The sequence below is a fragment of the Oculina patagonica genome, chromosome 7 (assembly GCF_052425735.1).
Source record: "Oculina patagonica isolate OP01 chromosome 7, crgOcupat, whole genome shotgun sequence".
Lineage (NCBI taxonomy): Eukaryota > Metazoa > Cnidaria > Anthozoa > Scleractinia > Oculinidae > Oculina > Oculina patagonica.
In genome coordinates this window covers 14,180,107-14,202,416 of record NC_135764.1, presented here as the reverse complement: position 1 = coordinate 14,202,416, position 22,310 = coordinate 14,180,107, and the positions used below count along the sequence as shown (strand labels likewise).

At 40.9% G+C, this 22,310-nt stretch overlaps 1 protein-coding gene and 1 long non-coding RNA gene across 2 annotated transcripts in view; both read right to left on the bottom strand.

The window, feature by feature from the left end:
* Nucleotides 1-278: 278 nt before the first annotated feature.
* Nucleotides 279-22,310, bottom strand: part of LOC144661768 (uncharacterized) — a 37,005-nt gene continuing 14,973 nt past the window's right edge. Inside the window, exons 2-3 of the long non-coding RNA XR_013572342.1 lie at nucleotides 659-733; nucleotides 279-480 (exon numbers count right to left, since the gene is read on the bottom strand). This is a non-coding gene — a long non-coding RNA (uncharacterized LOC144661768). The remainder of the gene's footprint in view (nucleotides 481-658; nucleotides 734-22,310) is intronic.
* LOC144661753 (uncharacterized) lies at nucleotides 9,262-11,553 on the bottom strand. The gene is made up of 2 exons (XM_078522583.1): nucleotides 10,337-11,553; nucleotides 9,262-9,942 (listed from the first exon to the last, which is right to left on the bottom strand). Exons 1-2 carry the CDS (start codon nucleotides 11,349-11,351, stop codon nucleotides 9,746-9,748), a joined length of 1,212 nt encoding a protein of 403 aa, XP_078378709.1. The 5' UTR covers nucleotides 11,352-11,553; the 3' UTR covers nucleotides 9,262-9,745.

Sequence of the window (22,310 nt, the reverse complement as noted above, 5' to 3'; positions counted from 1 at the left end):
TTGTCTATAAAGCCAGCCTTTTAAATTGATTATTGATGAATAATTATTATTTTTGTCTTTTGCTTGTCATATATTATATGAAAAAAAGCAAAACAACGACGACGAGAAACAAAGCAAAACACTGCTATTGTGTTATGTTCTTGGACAAGTCGTTCACCTTAGTACAAATGCGTCTCGACTAAGTGCCATTGATCGTGTCGGGCGGAAGAAACAAAAAGTGTTTAAACTAGACCTGTAAAGGTACAACAAAAACACGAACCGTACTTATTGATTTCAATTTTAATTATCCTTTATTTTCTTTACGGTTTCACATCACTTGGTGCACAGCCTTATTTTATCAACTGATGAAATATCTCCTTTTTGCATTAGTGGAACACCATGCCAACGACAAAATCTTCACTGATCCTGAAGTTCTCTTTCGCAGTCCAACTCACGGGCAGACAAGCAAATGCTTCTTCTGAACGCCTGGTCACGCAGTTGCTAAATAGTAAAAAAAAACGAAAACAATTGTTACGAATTAACAATGTTGCACTAACATTTCATTTGTTAAGCTATTAGCAATTTAATACACATCAGTGATCATTACACATAGATCCATTAAGCTAAGCTTGATAAGTTTACTCACTTAGCTCCACTCCGTGCGCATTTGGACACTTACCTGCATTTCTCGATTTCCATCGTCATTCAGAGCAAATTCTGAGGTGCCTTCAAAGTTTTTATCTCGATAAAGCCTCTATGAAAATAAATAAAAATAAATAAATAAATAAATAAATAAGTCTATAGTGGTCATGCACTTAGCTTCATATCTCAACGAGATAGCTAGTTTACAGGCATGCCACTGAAACAGAGGAAACAAATAATTTTAAAATGAACATAACAAGGTTAAAAAATCCCAACTGGCAGGAGGCAAACCAGTTGGCTATATACAAAGCGTGATCGAGGATTTGAACTCGGGACAACCGAGAAACAAATCCAGCTAGTGGCAGGGGCAGGTCTTGAACCGGGGAACTCCGGATTACAACAAAAAACTGTTAGAACTGTAGCATTTGTTGTAAGCTTAGGTCAGCGGTCTACATTGGGCGCATGCTCATAGTAATAAAACGTGTTCTGTACATCCGCCATCTTGTGTTGTGTTCCTTTACACTTCATGGTGTCAGAAGCGGGATGGAGCACCTAAAACCGCCTGAAGCTCTCATACTGAGTGCGGCGACGAATAAAGCCGAGGCATGGCGGCGTTGGAAGATGTCCTGGGAGTTGTACAAAGTGGCAAGTGGTCTCGATAAGAAGGATGAAAAAATTCAAGTCGCCACGTTGCTCCATGTGCTTGGAAAGGAATGCGTGGAGGTCTATTCAAATTTCGTTTGGGAAAACGAAGGTGATCTTAACAAAATAGCGGTAGTGGAGGAGAAATTCAAGGCTTATTGTGCGCCATTGACATCAATCCACTTTAATCGCCATTTGTTTGTCGAACGCAAACAGCAAGACGGCGAGACAGTCGACGAATTTTGCAGCGCTTTGAAAACACTTGCCAAGAATTGTGATCTCGGCAACAAAGAAGAATCCTGGGTAACGTCTATGTTAGTTCTGGGCCTCAAGGACCCGAGTGCAAAGGAGAGACTTATGGAAAGAGATCAGAATCTCGAAAGAACATTACAAGCCGCACGTATCTCCGAAACAAGTAAACAACATATGAAGACTTTAAAGGACGAGAGCAGCAAAGTTGAGAAAGTGGATTCAGTAGACGGTTCAGGTCGTAAGCATCAAGGTGGTATTGGTTGCAGGAACTGTGGTATTTTTCATGGGCTTGGGAGAGGTTTATGCCCTGCAGCTGGTAAACAATGCCACAAGTGTAAGAAGATGAATCATTTTGCAAGGATGTGCCAAAGCCCAGGAGGACAAAAACAGCAGGTAAACACAGTTTATGATTTTGACTCTGACTCTGAGACTATGTTTATTGGTTCAGTCAACTCGGGGGACCAAGACTGGGTTGAAACAGTAGATTTTGGCAGTGTTCAAGAGGTGTTTAAGCTAGACACTGGTGCCCAGTGTAATGTTTTGCCAAAAACTGTGTATGACAAGATCACAACTATGCCTTTGCTACCATCCTCTGCAAGACTAGAAAGTTATTCGAAGACCTCTATAAAACCAGTTGGAAAATGTGAGTTGACATGTTGTGTGCGGGGGCAGAAACATCAAGTCTTATTTCAAGTAGTAGATGGCAGTTATACTCCCCTCCTAGGTCGGGCTTCCTGTGAACAGATGGGTCTAATACAACGCATAAACACTATCAGTAGCAGAAGTATCCTGGATGAATTTCCAGACGTATTCCAAGGGCTGGGATGCCTACCCGGGAAATATCACATCAGCATTGACCCCTCTGTCCCACCTGTCATCCACCCACCCAGAAGAGTTCCTCACTCAAAACGGGACCCGTTGAAAAAAGAGCTAGACCGCATGGAAAGTGTTGGCATAATTGAGAAAGTGCCCTTAAATGAACCAGCAGATTGGGTTAGCAGTCTTGTGTGTGTTGATAAACCAGATGGGTCCATTCGGGTGTGCCTTGATCCAAGGGATCTTAACAAAGCCATTAAGAGGGAACATTACCCACTTCCTTTAGTGGAAGATATCACAGCCAGTTGCGCAGGAGCTACATTGTTTTCAACCTTGGATGCTGAAAAGGCTTTCTACCAAATTCAGTTGGATGAGGAGAGTAGCAAACTTTTGACATTTAATACACCTTTCGGGAGGTATCGTTACCTGAGGATGCCAATGGGTATCAAGTCTGCCCCAGAAGTGTACCAATGCAGAATGGAGCAAGTGTTCGAAGGGCTCACAGGAGTCAAAGTTATCATGGATGACATAATTTCGCATGGAAGCAGCAAGGAAGAACATGATACCCATCTGAGGGCTGTTTTGCAGCGTGCCCGAGACAACAATCTGCGATTAAAGAAGTCCAAGTGTCATATCGAGCAGGAAGAGGTGAAGTTTCACGGGCACGTTTTCACAAAGGATGGGTTGAAGACTGATCCAGAGAAAGTAAGAGCAGTGGTCGAGATGCCAAGGCCAGTTGACAAGGCTGGTGTTCAGAGACTGTTGGGCATGGTTAACTATGTCAGCAAGTTTATTCCAAACATGTCAGACCTTACTGCACCCCTAAGACAGCTGTTACATCAGGATGTAGAGTGGCACTGGGAAGAGCAGCACGAGGCCAGTTTCAAGAAAGTCAAGGAAGCTCTTGCTCTCTCGCCTGTGTTGGGGTACTACGATGCTAAGAAAGAGTTAACCCTCCAAGTGGATGCCAGCTCAACAGGTCTGGGTGCAGCACTGATTCAAGAAGGGCAACCCATAGCGTACGCTTCAAAGGCACTCACGCCCACCCAACAGAAGTACGCCCAAATTGAAAAAGAACTCTTGGCTGTGGTATTCGGGTGTGCGAAATTCCAAGAGTATATCGTGGGTCGTACGGTCACCATTGAAACGGATCACAAGCCTTTAGAGTCAATCATCAAAAAGCCCTTACATGCATCACCATTGCGCCTGCAACGGATGCTCGTTCAACTCCAACGCTACCCAGAAATTAACCTGGTCTACAAGCGTGGTGTAAGTCTACATTTAGCAGATGCCCTGTCCAGAGCTCATCTGGAGGAACAGCTGACGAATGCTGAACAGTTAGATGTAAACTTAGTGGAACACATGATCTCAGACCCACAGTTGGTCAGGTTCGTTGAAGAAACTAAAAAAGATGAAATCCTTCCTGAGCTGCAAGAAGTAATTTTGTCCGGTTGGCCAGAGTCGAGAGGTCAGGTGCCAGCAAAGCTGCAGGAGTTCTGGAATTACAGGGATGAGCTCACTGTATACCATGGGTTGGTATTGAAGGGCCAGAAGATCTTCACACCCAAACGTCTAAGGGGAGAGATGCTAGAGAAATTACACGATGGACACTTGGGTATTAACAAAACACTAATGAAAGCACGTGATGTCTTGTTCTGGCCAGGCATGGCTGCAGAAATAACTGAGAAGATCAAGAAGTGTCCAGTGTGTCTAGAGAATCGGCCAAGTCAGCAGTCTGAACCGCTAAAGTCACACAGATTCCGCCACTGCCTTGGGCTAAGGTTGGCACAGACCTTCTGTACAAAAACGGTAGGAACTACCTTGTGACCATTGATTATTACTCCAAGTGGCCAGAACTGACCTTGCTTAACTCTATGACCAGCACTTCAGTCATTACAGCCTTAAAGTCTCAATTTGCAAGGTATGGTGTCCCATCAGTCGTCATGTCTGACAACGGTCCATGTTACAGTTCTGAGGAGTTTAAGCAGTTTTCACAAGATTGGTGTTTTCAGCATGTCACATCTAGTCCTGGCTACCCCCAGTCTAATGGTCAGTCAGAGAAAACGGTCCAAACCCTCAAAGCTATGCTGGAGAAGGCTGATGACCCATACAAAGCCCTTCTTTCATACAGAAATACGCCTTTGGAAGGTGTAAATTTGTCGCCAGCTCAGATGCTTATGGGTAGACGTCTGAGAACCCCCATCCCTGTAACTGAGGATATGTTGAAACCCCAACTGTATGACCCTGAAGAAGTGCTCCCAAAACTTAAGGAAAGGCAAAGAAAGCAGAAAATGCACCATGACAAGACAGCTAAGGAATTGCCACCCCTGAAGGAAGGTGAGGTTGTGAGAGTAAAGGAAGGCAGAAAGTGGAACCCGGCCAGAGTCACACAAGTTCTTCCTTCACCTAGATCCTATAAGGTGGAAACGGAGAATGGAGAGTACCGAAGAAATCGTCGGCATCTGTTAAAGACTGGAGAGTCACAAACACAAGATGTCACAACTGATGATGACCTAATCGAAACAGGATCAGAGTCAACTTCTGTTGCAGCTACCCCTGAGCATCCTGAAACGCAACCGGTTGTAACGCCAACGACTACTACCTCTCGATCTGGTAGGACAATCCGTGAGCCTGAGAGATTTAAAGACTATGTTAAGTACTAGAGACAGTGTGAACTCTTAGTATACTTATATTAACTTTGTTTGTTGAGTTTACAAGTTAAGGACCATTTTGCTTAGTCACAGTTCAGTCATTAAGTCTCGGTTTGTTTTTGTTATTCCTTTGTAACGTTCGTAAAAAAAGGGGGATGTAGCATTTGTTGTAAGCTTAGGTCAGCGGTCTACATTGGGCGCATGCTCATAGTAATAAAACGTGTTCTGTACATCCGCCATCTTGTGTTGTGTTCCTTTACACTTCAAGAACTTTGGTTTCACATAAAGGAATGTTCCAGGTTTAATGCTTTTTATCTCAAGGTTAGTAAAAAGTACTTTTTGCAAACATGGCTTTCAAAGTGTTTATTTGATGTTCATCAAGCATCAATTCCTGACAAGCATCCCCATCGGTGTCATATACAGAGTCCCCCCCCCCACCACTCCCACCATTATTATAGCCCAATCAATTCACAGGTTGTCATACCAACAAACATAAAAATTTCCTTAAGAAAGCACCATATAGAAACATGCAATAAAATCGGTAGTTACTTTATTTTATTTTTAGCACTTTATTATACAACAAAATAGACAGTATTAAATTTCACGGAAACTACGATTTTAATTACCTATAAACAAACATTTATTAGAACCAAAAAATGATTCATGCTACTTACACATAAAAGGTTATTACAATTGGCTACATTGATTTTTGATCTGCTTAAAACGTAAAAATAAGTTGATGTCTCTAAAATATGTGTCTAAAAGGTTCCATTTTATAATGTATTTCGTAAAAAACGGAAACGATCGAATGAATTACATCCAAATGCCAGTCAACAGCTTGCTGTGTGCGGTTAAGTCCTGTGTCTAATTAACTTGGTTCCTAGGAATATGAACCTATGCTTTCCCCATGCACAGTAGACTGGAATCTGCATAAAGCACAATGTAAACAACTTAAGAAAAAGCAAAAACTGTTGCCGTGAAGAGGCATGCAGCCGAGAAACTGGGACAACTAACTTTATATATAGGTCATGATAAAAAGACGCGTTCTTGAACGTCTTACAATACGCTTTACCCAGGAAGGAAGGGGGCGGCTCCAGGCAAAACCTTGGTAGTCACAAGTAGGAAAGACTTGAAAACAATAAAGTCATCCCCTCTCACCGCAAGAATTACAGTAACACGCCCTCGCCACAATTTTCTCGGCCCTCCCTTTCTGGATTTTCTTAATCCACCCCTGGCATTATTTATTTTACGCCTACTTCAGACACTATTTTTTTTTTCTATCAAAGTGAAAAAGGTAAATATTCGATGTAAAGTGCGCCGAGATAGAGTCAAACGTAACCCGGTTTGTCTGATTCATAAGCGAGTCCTGACACTTCGCCAACGTGCTGGTATCCCAGATTCCGAATGTTCAATCATATAATCGTAATCAGGATAACCGAACTGTGAATAATAGGCTATCTGGAATGAATAGAGTGCATAGCACTAAATGTTAATGTTCCCACAATCAACATTAATATTATTGATACCTACTTTTGTTGTTTTTTTATTATAAAAACCAGTAGGTCTTATCTGCATTGTTCTGGCATGATTTTGAATCTTTTATATTTTTTTAAAAAATATCAGTTGTTAACCCCGGCCATGGCATCTTATCATTCAAATAACAAGTACCTTGCCTGGATAGTAATGCAACTCTCCACAAGCTACAGCAATGCGTCCCTCAGTTATCACTACCATCCTATTTAACTCTCCAATCCGTTCATTAGGGATTAGAGTGTTTCGCACAAACTCGCCATCTTTGGTGTATACTTCCACCTTTCAGGAGATCTTTTCTTCGTTCCAAACTTGCAACGACGAGGCATTCACTTGCTCGGTGAAATGCAATTTTAGGATATCTGTAACATCCTTGAAGTTTAAACTTGTTAAGATGGTCGCCATGTTCACTGAATATGTGAACACAGAGATCATCCCTGTCCACTACCATAACACGGCCATCATTAGCAGCAGTGATATCCCGCGCATCCTTTTTTGTCATTTTTTTGTTTCTATGACAACCGTTACTGCCATTAGGTGTAACTGGTTACTAAGCAAACTTCGCGCAAAGCAGTAACACAGTCGCAGCACAATCGTAATGAGGAGAATGCATCAATGCGAACTTGAGACAACAGCCACTTCATTCTTATTTTCCTGGCTGTACAACTGAAAGTAACTAACTGGACATACATGTAGCACACAAACACTAATGTTCGAGATCATACACATTGTGCTAACGCTTTGAGCAGTGATTGGTCAAAAATTGCTACATTTAAAATAAAATAAGCAAAACAATTAAAGTGCCACTGAGACGAAAATCAAGGTACTTATTTCGAGCATTTTAACTCACAGAATATTTCGTTATGGTAGTAACTACATTTGCAAAAAAAAAGCAAACATCAAACCTTCTGTCCTCATAATTTTCGGCTCTAAAAGTCACCAAAAATGCGTCCGCCATTACAAAATTTCGTTCCAGATGAGCATGCAATTTCCCAGCCGGAGGTGTTTGTGATGCTGACAGCCGTTTTTCAAAATAAAAAAGAACGATTCGATATCAAGAGTTATCAAATTTGTGTTGAAGTAAGTTAAATCTGCAGGCATTTGAACACTGCATTGGCTAGACAGAATACCTCAAGGCTATGCGAATGCAATCCTTTTTTGTAAAAAGTAAAAGAAACACACACAAAAATTAAAATAATTAGTTTCGCGTGGCTAGGTCAACTGTTATCGCTGTTTGTTGTTTTCATGTCTGGCAAACTTCTTTGTTAAAATGCATTTCAATAAGATTTCCGTTAATAAGGGCCGTTGTCGCAAAAAGGGTATCATTCTTTGACTGTTTAACAATTTGTTAAAATATCCGTGACAAAGCCTCTCTTTATGCTCCAGTATTGTTTAATGCCTTTGCCTTACGAAATAAATCTTTAAAAATGCTGCGTACAAAAGCCTATCTGTCGTCACCTTATTTGACTGATTCGGGAATTCCCATAATACTCTCAGATGACCTTAAACAATGAGGAGTGTATTAGCCTTTCTAAGAAAGTTTATATTTGTATTTTCATTGCATTCCTATATCCAGACACTGATATGATGTCATCTAAGGTGACGATACCATCTCCGAATTCTGTGATACTTTACATAAAAGCGCTTTTGAAGTGAGCCGGTATAGTGACAAGGAATTATTACATACATTTCAAAAACACGTTTACTGGAGGTGATAAAGAGACTGCATCAATAGGGCCGTAAATGGATGACCGCCAGACAAATATCCATCTTGTTGATTCATGCTTGACCTGCCCGTGACCCATCTTCCTCTTTAACTGTGTTGATTCTTAGAAACTGGGGACGCTTTTCCGAGAATTGGATGCTAACAGTCGGGATTGCTTTTCATAGAAACTTGCAGGAAAAAGGCAATTAAGTTAACATTAAACTTAAACAGGTTTCATGCTTTTTATTCATTACAATCGAAATGTACTAATAGATGAAGTAATACCAAGAGCCCAGTTGATACTAACACATTCTGAATTTCTATCTCTTTATTGAATGAAAGTGGTTGGATAATTTGCGACATGAACAAGACGAACAAAGCAAATCTTCCTAATACTCAAGCAATGTATCCACCAATCAATTGGAATCTTCACACTTGACTTCATATATCAGGTTATTTACACAGCCGACAATACTCAGTTCGAGTTGTTTTAGCAACGGTAAGTATCCGTCAAAATAAAACCACAGCTAGCTATACTTTGAGCCAAAATAAATAACAGGACAAAGTGGGCAGAAAACTTCTCATTTAATATACCAAGATTATTTTTTACAAAAGAAGCTTGTAACAAAAGGGTAAGGAGCTGGTACGTACGCAGTTCTGAGAAGATATTATCTGTGGATTTTTTTGCCTTGTTACATATTTTTATACTCACTGTAGCAAATCCTCTTAATGAGGGTGGCATTGGCATTATGTAACGCAAAACCGCAAGAAATTTCGACCAAACCCGAAAACAGCACTCAAAATATCAAGAAACAATGGCTAGAAACAATTCCGCTAGTGAAAACTATTGCCAAATATTTATGTTATTCAGCAAAGTTATATCAGTATAGATATTCAGTTTCAGTCAACAGTGAGACATCTGCTCTTCAAAGAAGATACTTCTGCTTTATATTACACTTATGATGGTAATAATTAATTTTAAAATAAAAAAACAACTGAACATCATACAATTGAGTTTCAAAAAGTGTTTCATAAAACGTCTCATGAAAAATGAATGTACCTACCAATAGTAAGCGAAAGTTAAGATTTCATTACACAAAATTATGCTACATAGTGTAACAACTTTTCACAGAACCGTATGTAAGTGATGAGCAAGACAATAGATTAATTCACTTTCAAGATTGCCGACCAAACGTTCAAACCCGCATCTTATAAAAATACACAAAATGTTCCCGCTTACGTGAAGCAATGTACTGCATGATATGCACTGCCAGGGGACACTGAAAAGTCTTACAATTCTCAGAATTTAAATACAGCTTATTTACTTTAAATGATTTTGTATACAACAGTGTTTGTATCCATTTTTGTGTCTGAATGAGGGTTTATTATAAATTCTTTTGGATAATTAAACTTTTAGAAACATCATTGGAGAACTTGTAGCATCATATTTATCACATAACGAGCACCCTACCAGGCAAATGTCCACAAACTACAGCAATATGTCCCTCAGTAGTCACTGTTATCCCTCTTACGCCACCAATCCGTTCATCATGGATTTGAGTGCTCTGCACAAACTCGCCATCTTTGGTGTATACTCCCACATGCAGCAGATCTTTCTCTCGTTCTTTACCAGCGACGATGACATGTTCACTTGCCCGGTGAAATGCAATTCTCTCAGCATATCTTCTTTGGAGTTTAAACTTCCCGAGAAGGTCGCCGCATTCACTAAAAATGTGAACACAGGAATCAGCCACTGCCATAACACGGCCATCATTAGCAGCAGTGATATCACACGGAAACTTTAAAGGATCCTTTTCAGAGCTGTGAACATTTTGTCCACCAGTCTCGTACACATAAAAAAAATTAAACACATAAAAACCAAGGTTTCCATCAATCACATCAAACAACAGAAAGTCATCAAGTACCAGTACGTTTCCACTGTCGGTGACTGTCAGTCCAACATTTCCCCCCACGGAAAACTTGCGAGGGAAGTCAGCGGGGTTGTTAAATTCGTAAACAATGTGCTCATTTTGCTTAGCTCCAGGCTTTTTCAAATCGACCAGCACAAATATATTGTCTTTTATGTCTGTGGCTACATCAATAACATTAAATTTTGCACCTCCTTTGTCATCACTGGGGAGACTTAAAAGATTCACAAATGTTCCTGTGCTGTCAAACACCTTGACGTTACTTTCCCCCTGGTCTGCTACAATGAATTGTCCGCTGGAGTTTGTAGCGATACCCACTGGCTTCTTTAGCTTATGCTCCTCTTCACCCTCCTGACCAAATGTCCAAGTCACACGACAATCATCCATGTCCTGTTTTTGAAATACTTCAGTTACTCTTCCGTCTCGTAATGGATCAACTCCGCCCTCTTCGGTACCAACAGTCGGCCAGGACCAGAAGGGGACCTCTATACCGACTGCCTGCGTGACATCGTAGATGACGCGATTCAAGTGACACACACTGGTGATGACTTTCCTACGTTCGTCTCTACCAAAGAAACCCCATACTGCTGCCCGGATACCTTTCTTACAATTGAACTGAGCATCAAAACTATTCTGAACTGCCAACAGTGAGTTTAGTTCTTTAATACACACCCTACATGGTGCTATTGCGTCCACAGGGTGGTCTACTGTCTCCAGTATCGTCGCCATTACACGATACCGCATTGCTAGAATGCGGTCAGACGTCTCCAATGCGTCATTTTTAAAAGCTTCCGTTGCTTTCCAACGAGAGCCTTCGAATCTTTTCTTTGCTTTGGAAAGCACCCTCGAAGCTGATTCATCCAGGTCAGTAAGCTCCAAGTTTCTTATTTCTTCCGAGACAGAAAATGCTTCAGCACAAGCTGCTTGTGTAGTTACCGCGCCGTACTCGGTTCTGGATCTTGCCTTATCAAACACTTCATATAGCAGCTCGATTCCTTCCTCAAAGAAGCTGATGCTTGCTAGCAAATCTTTCCTTGATAATCCCTCTAATTTGGACTTGATATCGTCGATTTCACGCACGATCAAGCGACGAAATTTTGGATCTGTTACACCGCCATCTTTAAGCTTGTCTGCTGCCTTATCTCTGCCTTTCTTCACAACCAAGCCAATAAGGGCTTCAAACACGACTGTTACAATCGAAGACATAATCACCAAGTAAAAAAGAACTCCAAAAATTGTTGCGTGTTCAATACAAATAATCGTGCGAGGCGTGTCGTCAAAAGGAATAAAAAATATTTTAGGAATGAAGAAAATATAGCATTAATATCAAAAGGTCAACATCTTCTCACTCGACCTGGACTGGAGTTATACTCCCTGCAATTAAAATCTCGCATTTTTTAAAATTAAAAATTAAAATTAAAAACTTGTAAATAACTCTTCGTCTGCGAGTTGAGTTAAATTTATAAATTAATTACTGCTGTAACCATTCTGTTAACCTCCATTTAACTTTTTTTTAGATTTAGCCGTATCAGTCAATGAAGTAAAATGATACTTGCTGCTTTTGACACTAAAAACGGTTAGCTTCTTTTGTGCTCGGCCGACTTGGAAATTGCACTTTCCGGTCTGGTTTGCGTCTTGAAATGATTGTGTTCAGTTCAACCACTGTCACAAATTTCGGAGTCAAAATTTCGCACAATGAGAAGTAGAATCAGTTCTAGTCCATTGTATTCAAAATGCACTTACAAAAAAGTTCGGAAGTTTATCAGTGACGGCTGCATGTGATGTGGGGTGATGTTTGTTTATAATTTCGTCATTGGTGTAAATTTTCTGTGGTAAAACGTTTCAGTCAGGATTATTTTTGTGAGAACGTTTTTGAGGATCTTGAAAGAAAACGCCTCAAAAAATAGAAACATACCTGCACAATATTATGCTACACGTATGCTATTTCATATGTAGTTTTATTTAGAGGGGCTATGTCACGGTATTGAAGGTTATTTTATTTCTAACTTAATTTGATAAAAGGTGTCTCCCGAAATTTGACATGACACCGTAGATCTGAAGCCCTATTTCTGTAACGAACGCTGAATGAGGGCTAATTTTAGCTCAAGTTTAACGTAAGGCACTCTAGTTTATGTGTTTTTTAACCAAAAAGACTGCATATACGGCATTTTGTTTAAATCAAGAATTCTATCAATTTAATTAAGAGTGTTTACAACTTGAAATGTGAGTCAAACTTAATACCAAGATAGACATAAGAAAACACTCGGCGGAGAGCTGAACTGTAGCTTTCTTACAGCATGCACGTCTCAAATAAACTGAACTAAAGCATTCTACATCGACATTCGATTCAACTTTAAGCAAATCAGGCGAAATATCTGAGGAAGCGGGCATGTGTTATCTCAATTGTCAACTCCATTGTCGCGGCCGGAAATGCACACGATCGCATCGCCTCCCACTAGCGAATCACAGAGAACTATGAACTATGAGTGTTAGCTAGGCGGAGAACGCCTAAAATTGAGGGAAATGAAAATTATGTACTCACATCAGCGCTTGAAGCGATTCCTTGGCTATCCAATCCGACATGTTTCTTTTAGAAATAACCGACAATGTCCCGGATGTATTTGAATGTCGTCGAGTAACGGCGCGTAACGCCCGCTCCACAAACTTCAACAGTAAAAAACTAAGTCTTTAGCCACGGTAAAGTTCAAGCCAAATATCGTTATGACCGCCTTCAAATCAGCCCGTATAGTCTAGTTCCGAGTCCTAATTGATGTGGCTAAAGACCTTTGCTGTCTAAAGCAAGCTCAACATTATCTGTACTTGGCAAAACGAGCCGACCGGTTATCTGTGTTTAACCGCCTAAAGCTCGGTTTGAGGTACGATAACAGCCGACGCACAACCTGCAAATCGTAAGACTTTCACCTTCACGTGACTTAATGATGTCCTCCGGCAAACTTCCTTTAGACAGCAGAATGGAAAGCTTTTGATCACAACTGTTCTACTACTTAGCGCGCGCAACTAGAATTCAAATGAAAGAGAGGGGTTGGAGTTAGAGACTGGGCTAGACTAACCACAAGTAATTCTAGGGGGAGGGAGACGGGGGGGGGGGAGACAGGGAGGGAGAAAAAAAAGTAAGATTGCATTCACTACATTAGACAGGGCGACATTTCATTGGAAGAAAGCCGAACAATTCTCCGTATCCTCAAAAAATATATATATGAAACCCCATACATTCCTTAACAGCCCGATAGCCACCTTTTATCAAATCAAGGTAGATTTATTTTCGTTATTTAAGAGCTCTAAAATTCAAATTGGCAAAGCAAAAGTCTTTATTCGCAAAATTATGGCATGAAACAAACAAGGATGATATTCGAGCATTGTAAATAACCTTGAATAAAGTTGCGCCGACTTTTTTCAAGTTTACCCGAACAAAATCCGTTTTAATCTTCGCGAATGTTGCCCGCCCAAGCCCCTTTTTGGCCTTTCTGTGTTTCTTTTGAGTTCCTCTACAGTTTAAGCCGTTATTGTGATATTTCATGATCAGTTAATTCTATGACTAGTTGATCAGTCTCTTCCTGGCGTTTTTGGTTTATCTTCTGCCAATGTACCATGTACTGATACAACTGATCATTGTTGAGGTGATGATTGACAGGCGCGCATCTCATCAGCTTGTGTCAAATGAACAAGAAATAAGAAGATATAAATAGAGCAGCAGATTCTAAGGCTACGTGCTTTTCCTCATGTCACTGAGTGTTTTTTTTCAATTATCAAGCTGGTTAATCTGACAACCTCCCAGTGATTTCAAGTGCTCCTTCGGATTCGCTGTTTGATGAACCTGGTCACATGATAACACATATCACCAGGCAAATCAAGCTGAGAGATATAATTGAGGATGTAGGCGATCTGAAATCATTTCTCCCTTGCAAATTGTAGAAATGAGCGCAAAAACACTGAAGGAATGCACGGAGTCGCGCTGTGTTAAAGCTTTTTTAAACTCCAACATCTCTTTATCCACATTATAAACATGGATTTAATACCGCATGCAACTTCAAATGGAAACTATGCGTGGGGAGACATAGCTGGACAGAACAAGGCAAAACAGACAGCAATGTAAAGAAACCAATCACAGCCTCCCACACAGATGATCTTTGAGCTCATCACATAATCTTACTCTTGACCCTCACTAAGCTATTGCGTCAGTTGTGGTCTTCTCCTGTTCGACTTCATATCCATTGTTCAACAGTTCATTATTAAGTGTCGCGCATCGCCAGAGACGTATGCCGCCCATTGATTTGAAACACTAAGTACGGTTCCTGTTAACCGAGGCTTGGTCCGGGGGAGTGGGGGCCGATACTGCATATAAATATTAATGGTCTATACGGGAAGGCTTTTGTTTCCGAGAATCGAACAGGTTTTCGAGAGCGAAGCAAACACAGGATGTTCAAGGACAAATATCGGATCAATATTTGTTCCTGGGCAACCGTACTCGACTTTCAAAACCCGTATACGGATGTCAGTTCGAGTATCCACCTCGATATGTCGTACTCGACTTCTAAGTTTATCGAGTACGAATATGCTCGAGTCTGAAAGTGAAAATCGAACTCGACTCAAATACGTGCTTGACCGTTGTCTTACTCGGTTTTCCTCTATTACCCAGAAGGAAAAACGTGCTCGATCTACTACATCCGAGCACGAATCTCGAAGTCCTCGAATTTAGTTTCCGGTTGTCAGCTCGTTTATCCTCCATATAAGAATATCCAAGTGTATCACCCTCTACTCGGAATTTATACCAAAGTACAAGTACGTGATAACGGAATATCATAATTGTTCAGCGTAAATATAATTTTATTGCTGATCTGCGCGCGTTAAACTTTCATAAACAAATGTTTTTGTTAGTCTATAAGAGGTAAGTTATGATCGTCTTTTTTCCCCGCGCGCAATAATATTTTTGCCGCACTGAAAAGTAAAAGATGATAAGGCAATCTCGCCTCAATTTTTCAGCGTAAATAAACTGTCATCAACGAAAGATTTCTTCTTTTTTTATAAAAAACGCTTAAGTTCATTTCTTTCCTCGTAAACTTTACGCTTTTACGGCCGTACGAGTCGTGTCGAGTCGAGTCGAGTCGAGGTGGAGTAGAGTACAGTAGTATAACGTAGAGTGGAGTAGAGTCGAGAAGAGTAGCGTATAGTAGAGTGGTGTAGAGTACAGTAGTATAACGTATAGTGGAATAGAGTCGAGTTGAGTCGAGTCCAGCCCAGTCCAGTGGAGGTGGAGTCGAGTCGAGTCGAGTAGAGTTGAGTAGAGTAGAGTATAGTAGTGGTGGAGTAGAGTAGTAGTTGACTCGAGTCGAGTCGAGTCGAGGTGGAGTAGAGTAGAGTGGTGTAGAGTACAGTTGTATAGAGTAGAGTCGAGTCGAGTAGAGTAGAGGTGAAGTAGAGTGGAGTGGTGTAGAGTACAGCAGTATAAAGTAGAGAAGAGTAGAGTAGAATAGAGTAGAGCAATGAAGTAAAGAATGTTGCGGAGAGGATCGTAGCGGAGTTGAGTGGTGGTAATAGATTCTTATAATTCTCTCTGTGGACAACTATTCCTATAACCCTTTTATATAGGCTTTGATTGGCCGGTGGAGTTAGTCGAGGCAGAAAAAACTCCACCAAAATATCGTATCCAATTTTGGGACACATTTGTGTATTTTGTAGGAAAGTGAAGCACATTCTTTTGAAGAAAACTGAACAAACTTTTAAATTATAGTATAGTATAGAATAGAGTATACATGTATGTAGTAATTAAATGATTATAGAGTACTAGTTTTAATTGTAATTATCATTTTATTATTTGTTAGGTTAGGGTTAGTTTGGTAAATGTAGAGCTTGACTCTGTAGATATGTTACCAGAGTGTGTTGAATTTATAAGTTCGAGTTAGAAATTTCGAGTTCGAGTTAGACATTTCGAGTTCGAGTTAGAAATTTCGAGTTCGAGTTATGGGGTAACATTTTCCCAGTTGGTCACGTATACACCATTTTAATAAGTCAAAACGTCATTTTGAATGTTTTACTTTCCACGAATGACGTCGTTAATGAAATATTCATTTGTGCCTCGACAAATAGGCAAAGGTGTCATTTTGAATATTTTATTAATGACGTCATTCGCGGAAAAATAAAAATTCAAAATGGCCTCTGGACTTATTAAAATGGTCAATAGTGTCGCCCTTATCACCAAATGAAAGCTAACCGCAGGCAAATAGGAGGGGAACTAACAGCAAGCAAACCAGAGTGGAGCTAACCACAAGCAACTCAAACTCTATATTTTAACTCGAAATTCTAACCCGAAATCGAACTCAACTCGAAATTCTAACTCGAACTCGATTAACTCATGAAATGGACAGACCCATGTTACCAATAAAACCATTATAACTATTATTAGTATTATTATTTTAGGCTAGGTGTAAAAATCAATCTCACTGACATATTTTCATCACAGTTTGTTTGGCAGGGAACAGAGGATGCAAGGTTGATGCTACTGGTGCTGCTCACGCTTGCAAATAAACATCAGCAGTACCACAAATTAATTACGTAAGTAAAAAGTCTTTGCACACTTTAGTGCACTTTTTTAGTACTCAGACAGAGAGCATCCTTTATTAAGAAGGTGACATATTTTCTATAAATTTATATACTTTTGAACAGGTTGTTAAAAAACGTACCTAACACCTGCTATCTGTGGATAGCGGACATAGGCTCCAATGAGGGGAGAAAAGGTATGTATAATATAACTGTAACTAATCAATTTGTTTTCTAAATTATTATTGCAGTCTGGATTCTTTTTTACAACTGTATGTGTTGTTTTGAAGATTCAGTATCAGTGAAATATGGAAATTAATTTTGGTCAGACCAGTTTCTGAGAGTCATGCTGCATGGACGACTTGTTGTAATTCTGACTGTTTAAATACATCTGAGTGACAATATACCTATTATGCATTTCAGTGAAAGGGAAATTCAGTGTTCAATTGCAACACGATAACTGGACAGTGCTTGTGGTGGCACCATCCCACAGCAGGTTAAAACCACAGTTGATCGAAATCTTGAATGGTCAGTATAGTGGACATACAATTATTGAATGGATCTAGTCTAAAATAAAATCAGTAATTTACACGGGCACTTCTGTAATACTATGAGATGGGCACCTTTTAAAGACTAACATTTAAAGACATCTTTAACGCTGTTAGCAAATAAATACTTTTTGTTGACATAAAGCTAAGGAAGTCAGTGACTTTAAAAACCCAGACAAAGTATTTTTTAGGGGTGAGTTGAAAACCCGGCATGCAGTCCACAGAAATCATAACAACCCCCAATCCACAGACTATGTATAGACTGCAGACTACCCTATCTAGAGACTTACCGTATGAAACAAACACAATTATATAATTTCTTTTACAGTAAGACAGAGTTTCTTCTGCAGGGTTAGGATGTTAATTAAGTAAGAATTTTCGAGTTGGATTTATTACTGGGATTTCCAGGTTTGCAGGCAAGTTAGTTGCACTTCAGTTTGCTTGGGATATAAGGAATAGTTATGATAGAGTTTGCTCGCATTTTGTTAGTTCCTCTCCTTGCTTGCAGAAAGCACCACTCCGGTAATTAAGGGAATGGAATTTAATTTACTATTTTTTAGAATATTTATTTAGTTTGGGTAAATTTAAACGTGCAAACTACCACACCAAGGTAACTCATTAAATTATTTCTAACAGAATCAAACTTTGAAGAGGAGATTAGTGAAGCATTGGCACTGCAGCAGAGTTTTGTGCTGCTGTCAGTGATGAAAGGTAACTTGTTGGTTTTTAACTGTTTAAATTTTATGTTGGTATTCACTATTGCCTAGTCTTTTTGATATAGTATGTAATTTACTAGAGGGTAATGTAATTGATCTCAAATTTGTGGCATTCTGACTTGGCATATTATATCAAAATCAATAAGTATGCAGCCTGAGGTGGTGCAAGGCCACAACTTTGGAAAATAAAACTTTGAGTGATCCTTAATTAGTGTTTCCTGAGATGTGCAATACCTTGCCTACAACAAAAAACAAAAAAACAAACTGATAATGCCAATGAAAACAAATAAATTGTGCATAAACTGTTGATTGAAATGTACCAAGGCTTTAAAGCATTGCAGGAAGTTGTAAATTAACTGACTGCTATGAATTGTTTAACTTATACAGAGAACAATTAGCGGCATGGAGGTCCGAGAAAGAAGAACAAGACAGGGAGTTTGAGGTAAATAAATAAAGCATAGCATATAAGCATAAAACTTGGCATAGCGTTATATCGGGGTTCCACTGTAAAGGATAATGGCAACCTGAACTACTTAGTGTATTAATTGAGCACTGTACGCCATCTATGTTGAGCACTCTTTAAAAAATGGCATTAATAAGACCAACTCCATAAACCTTTCCTACCTATTTTTCACATGGGATTGTGCAAGATAAAAAAGGCATGTCGGGTTCCATATACATAGTTGCCCCCGCAGGAGGAGGCATTCATTGTAGATTGGGCGTATAGAGAGAATGTACTTACAGTCAAAATATATGGTATGTATACCAGAAAAAATCTTGATTTGCTCGAAAAAGGTCGCAAGGAAATGGAAAAAAGGCGATAAGCATTAAGCGGTTTAGAATGCCCGGTCATGCAATGGGAAGGCGACAACCTGAAAGAAAACTGGCGTCGTTTCAAGCAGCACGTAGAGCTGATGTTTACGGGACCCCTCAAATCAAAAAATGAAGCAGAAAAGTGCAGCTATTTGCTCATTTGGGTCGGTCAGAAAGAAAGAGACATCTACAACACATGGACTGGCATCTCCGTGGACGACCGCAAGAAGCTACAAACATACTACGATCGTTTTGAGAATCACGTAAGTCCTAAATCAAACCCAGTATTTGCAAGATTTAAATTTCACAGTCGAACCCAAGACACCTCGTAAACAGCAGAGAAATTCATTACAGCATTACGAATGCTAGCTCAGGACTGTGATTTCAAGGATCCAGACGAAATGATTAGAGACCGAATAGTTTTTGGAACGAACTCACTTAAGGTCAGAGAAAAGTTGATCTCGAAAGGAGCCAAGCTTACCTTGGATAAAGCCATTGAGATTGCAAGATCTTTTGAATCTTCTCAAGCTCAGCTCACAGCCATGGCACCTGATAATGTAGACGGTTCCATACACCTTGTACAAAAACGGGACAAAGAGAAGGGAGCACAGGATACCCAACACCAAAAGTATCCTGTACCAAATCAGCCATTTTCCAAACCTCCCAAGAAGACAAAGCCATGCAGAAACTGTGGTCGTTCCCATGACGCGTCCGCCAGGTGTCCAGCGCGTGGTCAGACATGTCTCTATTGTAAAAAGGTGGGTCACTTTGTTGAGGTCTGTCAAACAAAAGCCCGCAGACATCAGATTCACACCGTGGAAGGTTCAGAGAGTGCTGCTGCCACATCTTCCTTTGAAGATATCAATTTTGAGTCTATCACCATTGCAAACCTGACACATGCAGGCCCAAGGTCTAGCCCAGACGAAATATTTGTCTCAATTCAAGTGAGTCTACCACAAAGCTCTTATAGGAAGACCACACTAAAAGCCAAGCTTGACACAGGTGCTCAGGGCAACATACTTCCCATGAGGCTTTACCGTGAGATGTTCCCACACCAAATTGAAAGAGATGGCAAAGTCAAGCCCAACGCCCTGTCACCCTCGAATGTTGTGCTTACTGCGTATGGAGGTTCACGGATCAACCATCATGGCATAGTCATTATCCCCTGCTCATACGGAGATGAGAGCTCCACTGCATCTTTCTATGTCACTGACACCTCGGGTCCAGCAATTCTAGGCTTGCCAACCTCCACTGATCTGAACCTGTTGAAATTCAACTGCACCATACAGGCAGAACACCTCTACACCAGCAATGCCTCTGATGCAAGATCAATCGCCAACCCTCCAGAGCAGCCAAAGGAGCCCCCTCCTATCAAGGATAAACAAGATTTGATTGCCCAATACCCCGAGTGTTTCAATGGCATCGGAAAATTTCAAGGAGAATACCATATTACCCTAGATCCCAGCGTCCCACCAGTGGTCCACCCACCGCGACGTGTGCCAATCAGTCTCCGGGACGACATCAAGAGCGAATTGGATGATATGGTTAAGAACGGCATCATCACTAAAATTGAAGAAGGTGAACCCACATCATGGGTCAACAGCCTGGTCTACCGGCGGAAACAGAACGGGAGGTTGAGGCTCTGCCTGGACCCCAAGGATCTCAATGCAGCCATTCAAAGAGAGCATCATGTCACCCCTACCCTAGAAGAGATCATGCCAAAGCTGACGGGGGCTACAGTTTTCTCCACTGTAGACGCAAAATGCGGGTATTGGAATGTTGTCCTTGACAAGGAGTCAAGCTACCTTACCACTTTCAATTCTCCTTTCGGGCGATACAGATTTAACCGAATGGCCTTTGGATTGAAAATGTCACAAGACATCTTTCAAACCAAAATAGACCAAACATTTGAAGGATGCAAAGGAGTCGCAGGAATTGCAGATGACATCGTAGTGTTCGGCAAGACCACTGAGGAACACGATCGCAACATGCATGCGATGTTGGAACGATGCCAAGGAACAGGCCTGAAGTTAAATCCTGAGAAATGCTTTGTGAAACAAGAGAAGATCAAATTCTATGGTGTTATCTGTGGCAAAGAAGGAATCCAACCAGACCCAAGCAAAGTCTCAGCGTTAAAACAAATGTCGTCCCCAACTAGCCGACAAGAACTGCAGACCTTCTTAGGTTTGGCAAATTATATGGGTCCATTCATCCCAAACCTCAGCTCTCTGACAGCTCCACTTAGAGAGCTCCTGAAAGAAAAATACCTGTTCCAGTGGAGCCTCGCACATCAAGATGCCTTCGAAAAGGTCAAGGACTCTGTCAGTAATGAAGTCACCCTTACCTATTTTGATCCAAGGAAGGAGATCATCCTTCAGGTTGATGCTTCACTGAAAGGCCTGGGTGCCACTCTCATGCAGGATAGCAAACCTGTAGCCTTTGCGAGTAAAGCGCTCACTGATGTGGAGACCAGATATGCAAACATCGAAAGAGAGCTTCTTGCCGTTGAGTATGGTTGTGAGAAATTCCACACCTACTTGTTTGGCCACAGTTTTACTGTCCACTCCGACCACAAGCCCCTCGAGAGTATCCACCTGAAGCACCTGACTGCCGCACCCCCGCGTCTTCAGCGGATGTTACTGAGGCTCCAACCGTATGACCTTGTAATCCGCTACCAGCCAGGCAAGAGTATGGAAGTTGCCGACGCACTCTCCAGATTATCACCAGAAGAAAAGGAAGCTATCCCAGGAATGAACGTGGAAGTGCATGGAATCTATCCACAATTCAGCGAAGACATGCTCCAGAGAATCCGAGATGAGACAGCTGCAGACCCTGAGCTTAATGCGTTGAAAGAAATGGTTCATCTTGGCTGGCCCTCGACCATCTAGCAAGTCTCAGCACTCCTGAAGCCATATTGGCCCTTCCGCGATGAACTCGCTGTAGAAGATGGGATAGCCATGAAAGGTCACCGCATCATCATTCCCCCCGCGCTACAAAGAGAGATCTTAACAAGGCTTCATTCAGCGCATCAAGGAACCGAGAAGACCAAACTCAGAGCTAGGACCTCAGTGTATTGGAGAGGGCTAAATAAAGACATAGTCGAGATAACTAAGAGTTGCATCACTTGCCAGGAGCTACAACCAAGCCAGCAAAAAGAACCACTTATCCCTACAGAAGTACCCCCAAGGGCATGGCACACCATCGGCACAGACATCTTCACCTTGGAGGGTTCAGATCACCTAATAGTCGCCGACTATTACACGAAATATCCATTTGTCAGGCCGATACCAAGAGGTCAAAGCAACAGCTAAACAGTAGTCAAAATTATGAAACAGATCTTCAGCGAGCAAGGAATCCCAAAGGTCGTAAGATCCGATAATGGGCCCCACTACAACAGCCAAGCGTTCGAAGCTTTTGCAAGAGACTTTGGTTTTCAGCATGTTACTAGCTCTCCACACTATCCACGCAGCAACGGCTTTATTGAGAGCCAAGTGAAGTCAGTCAAAACCATTCTTCTCAAGGCAAAAACACAA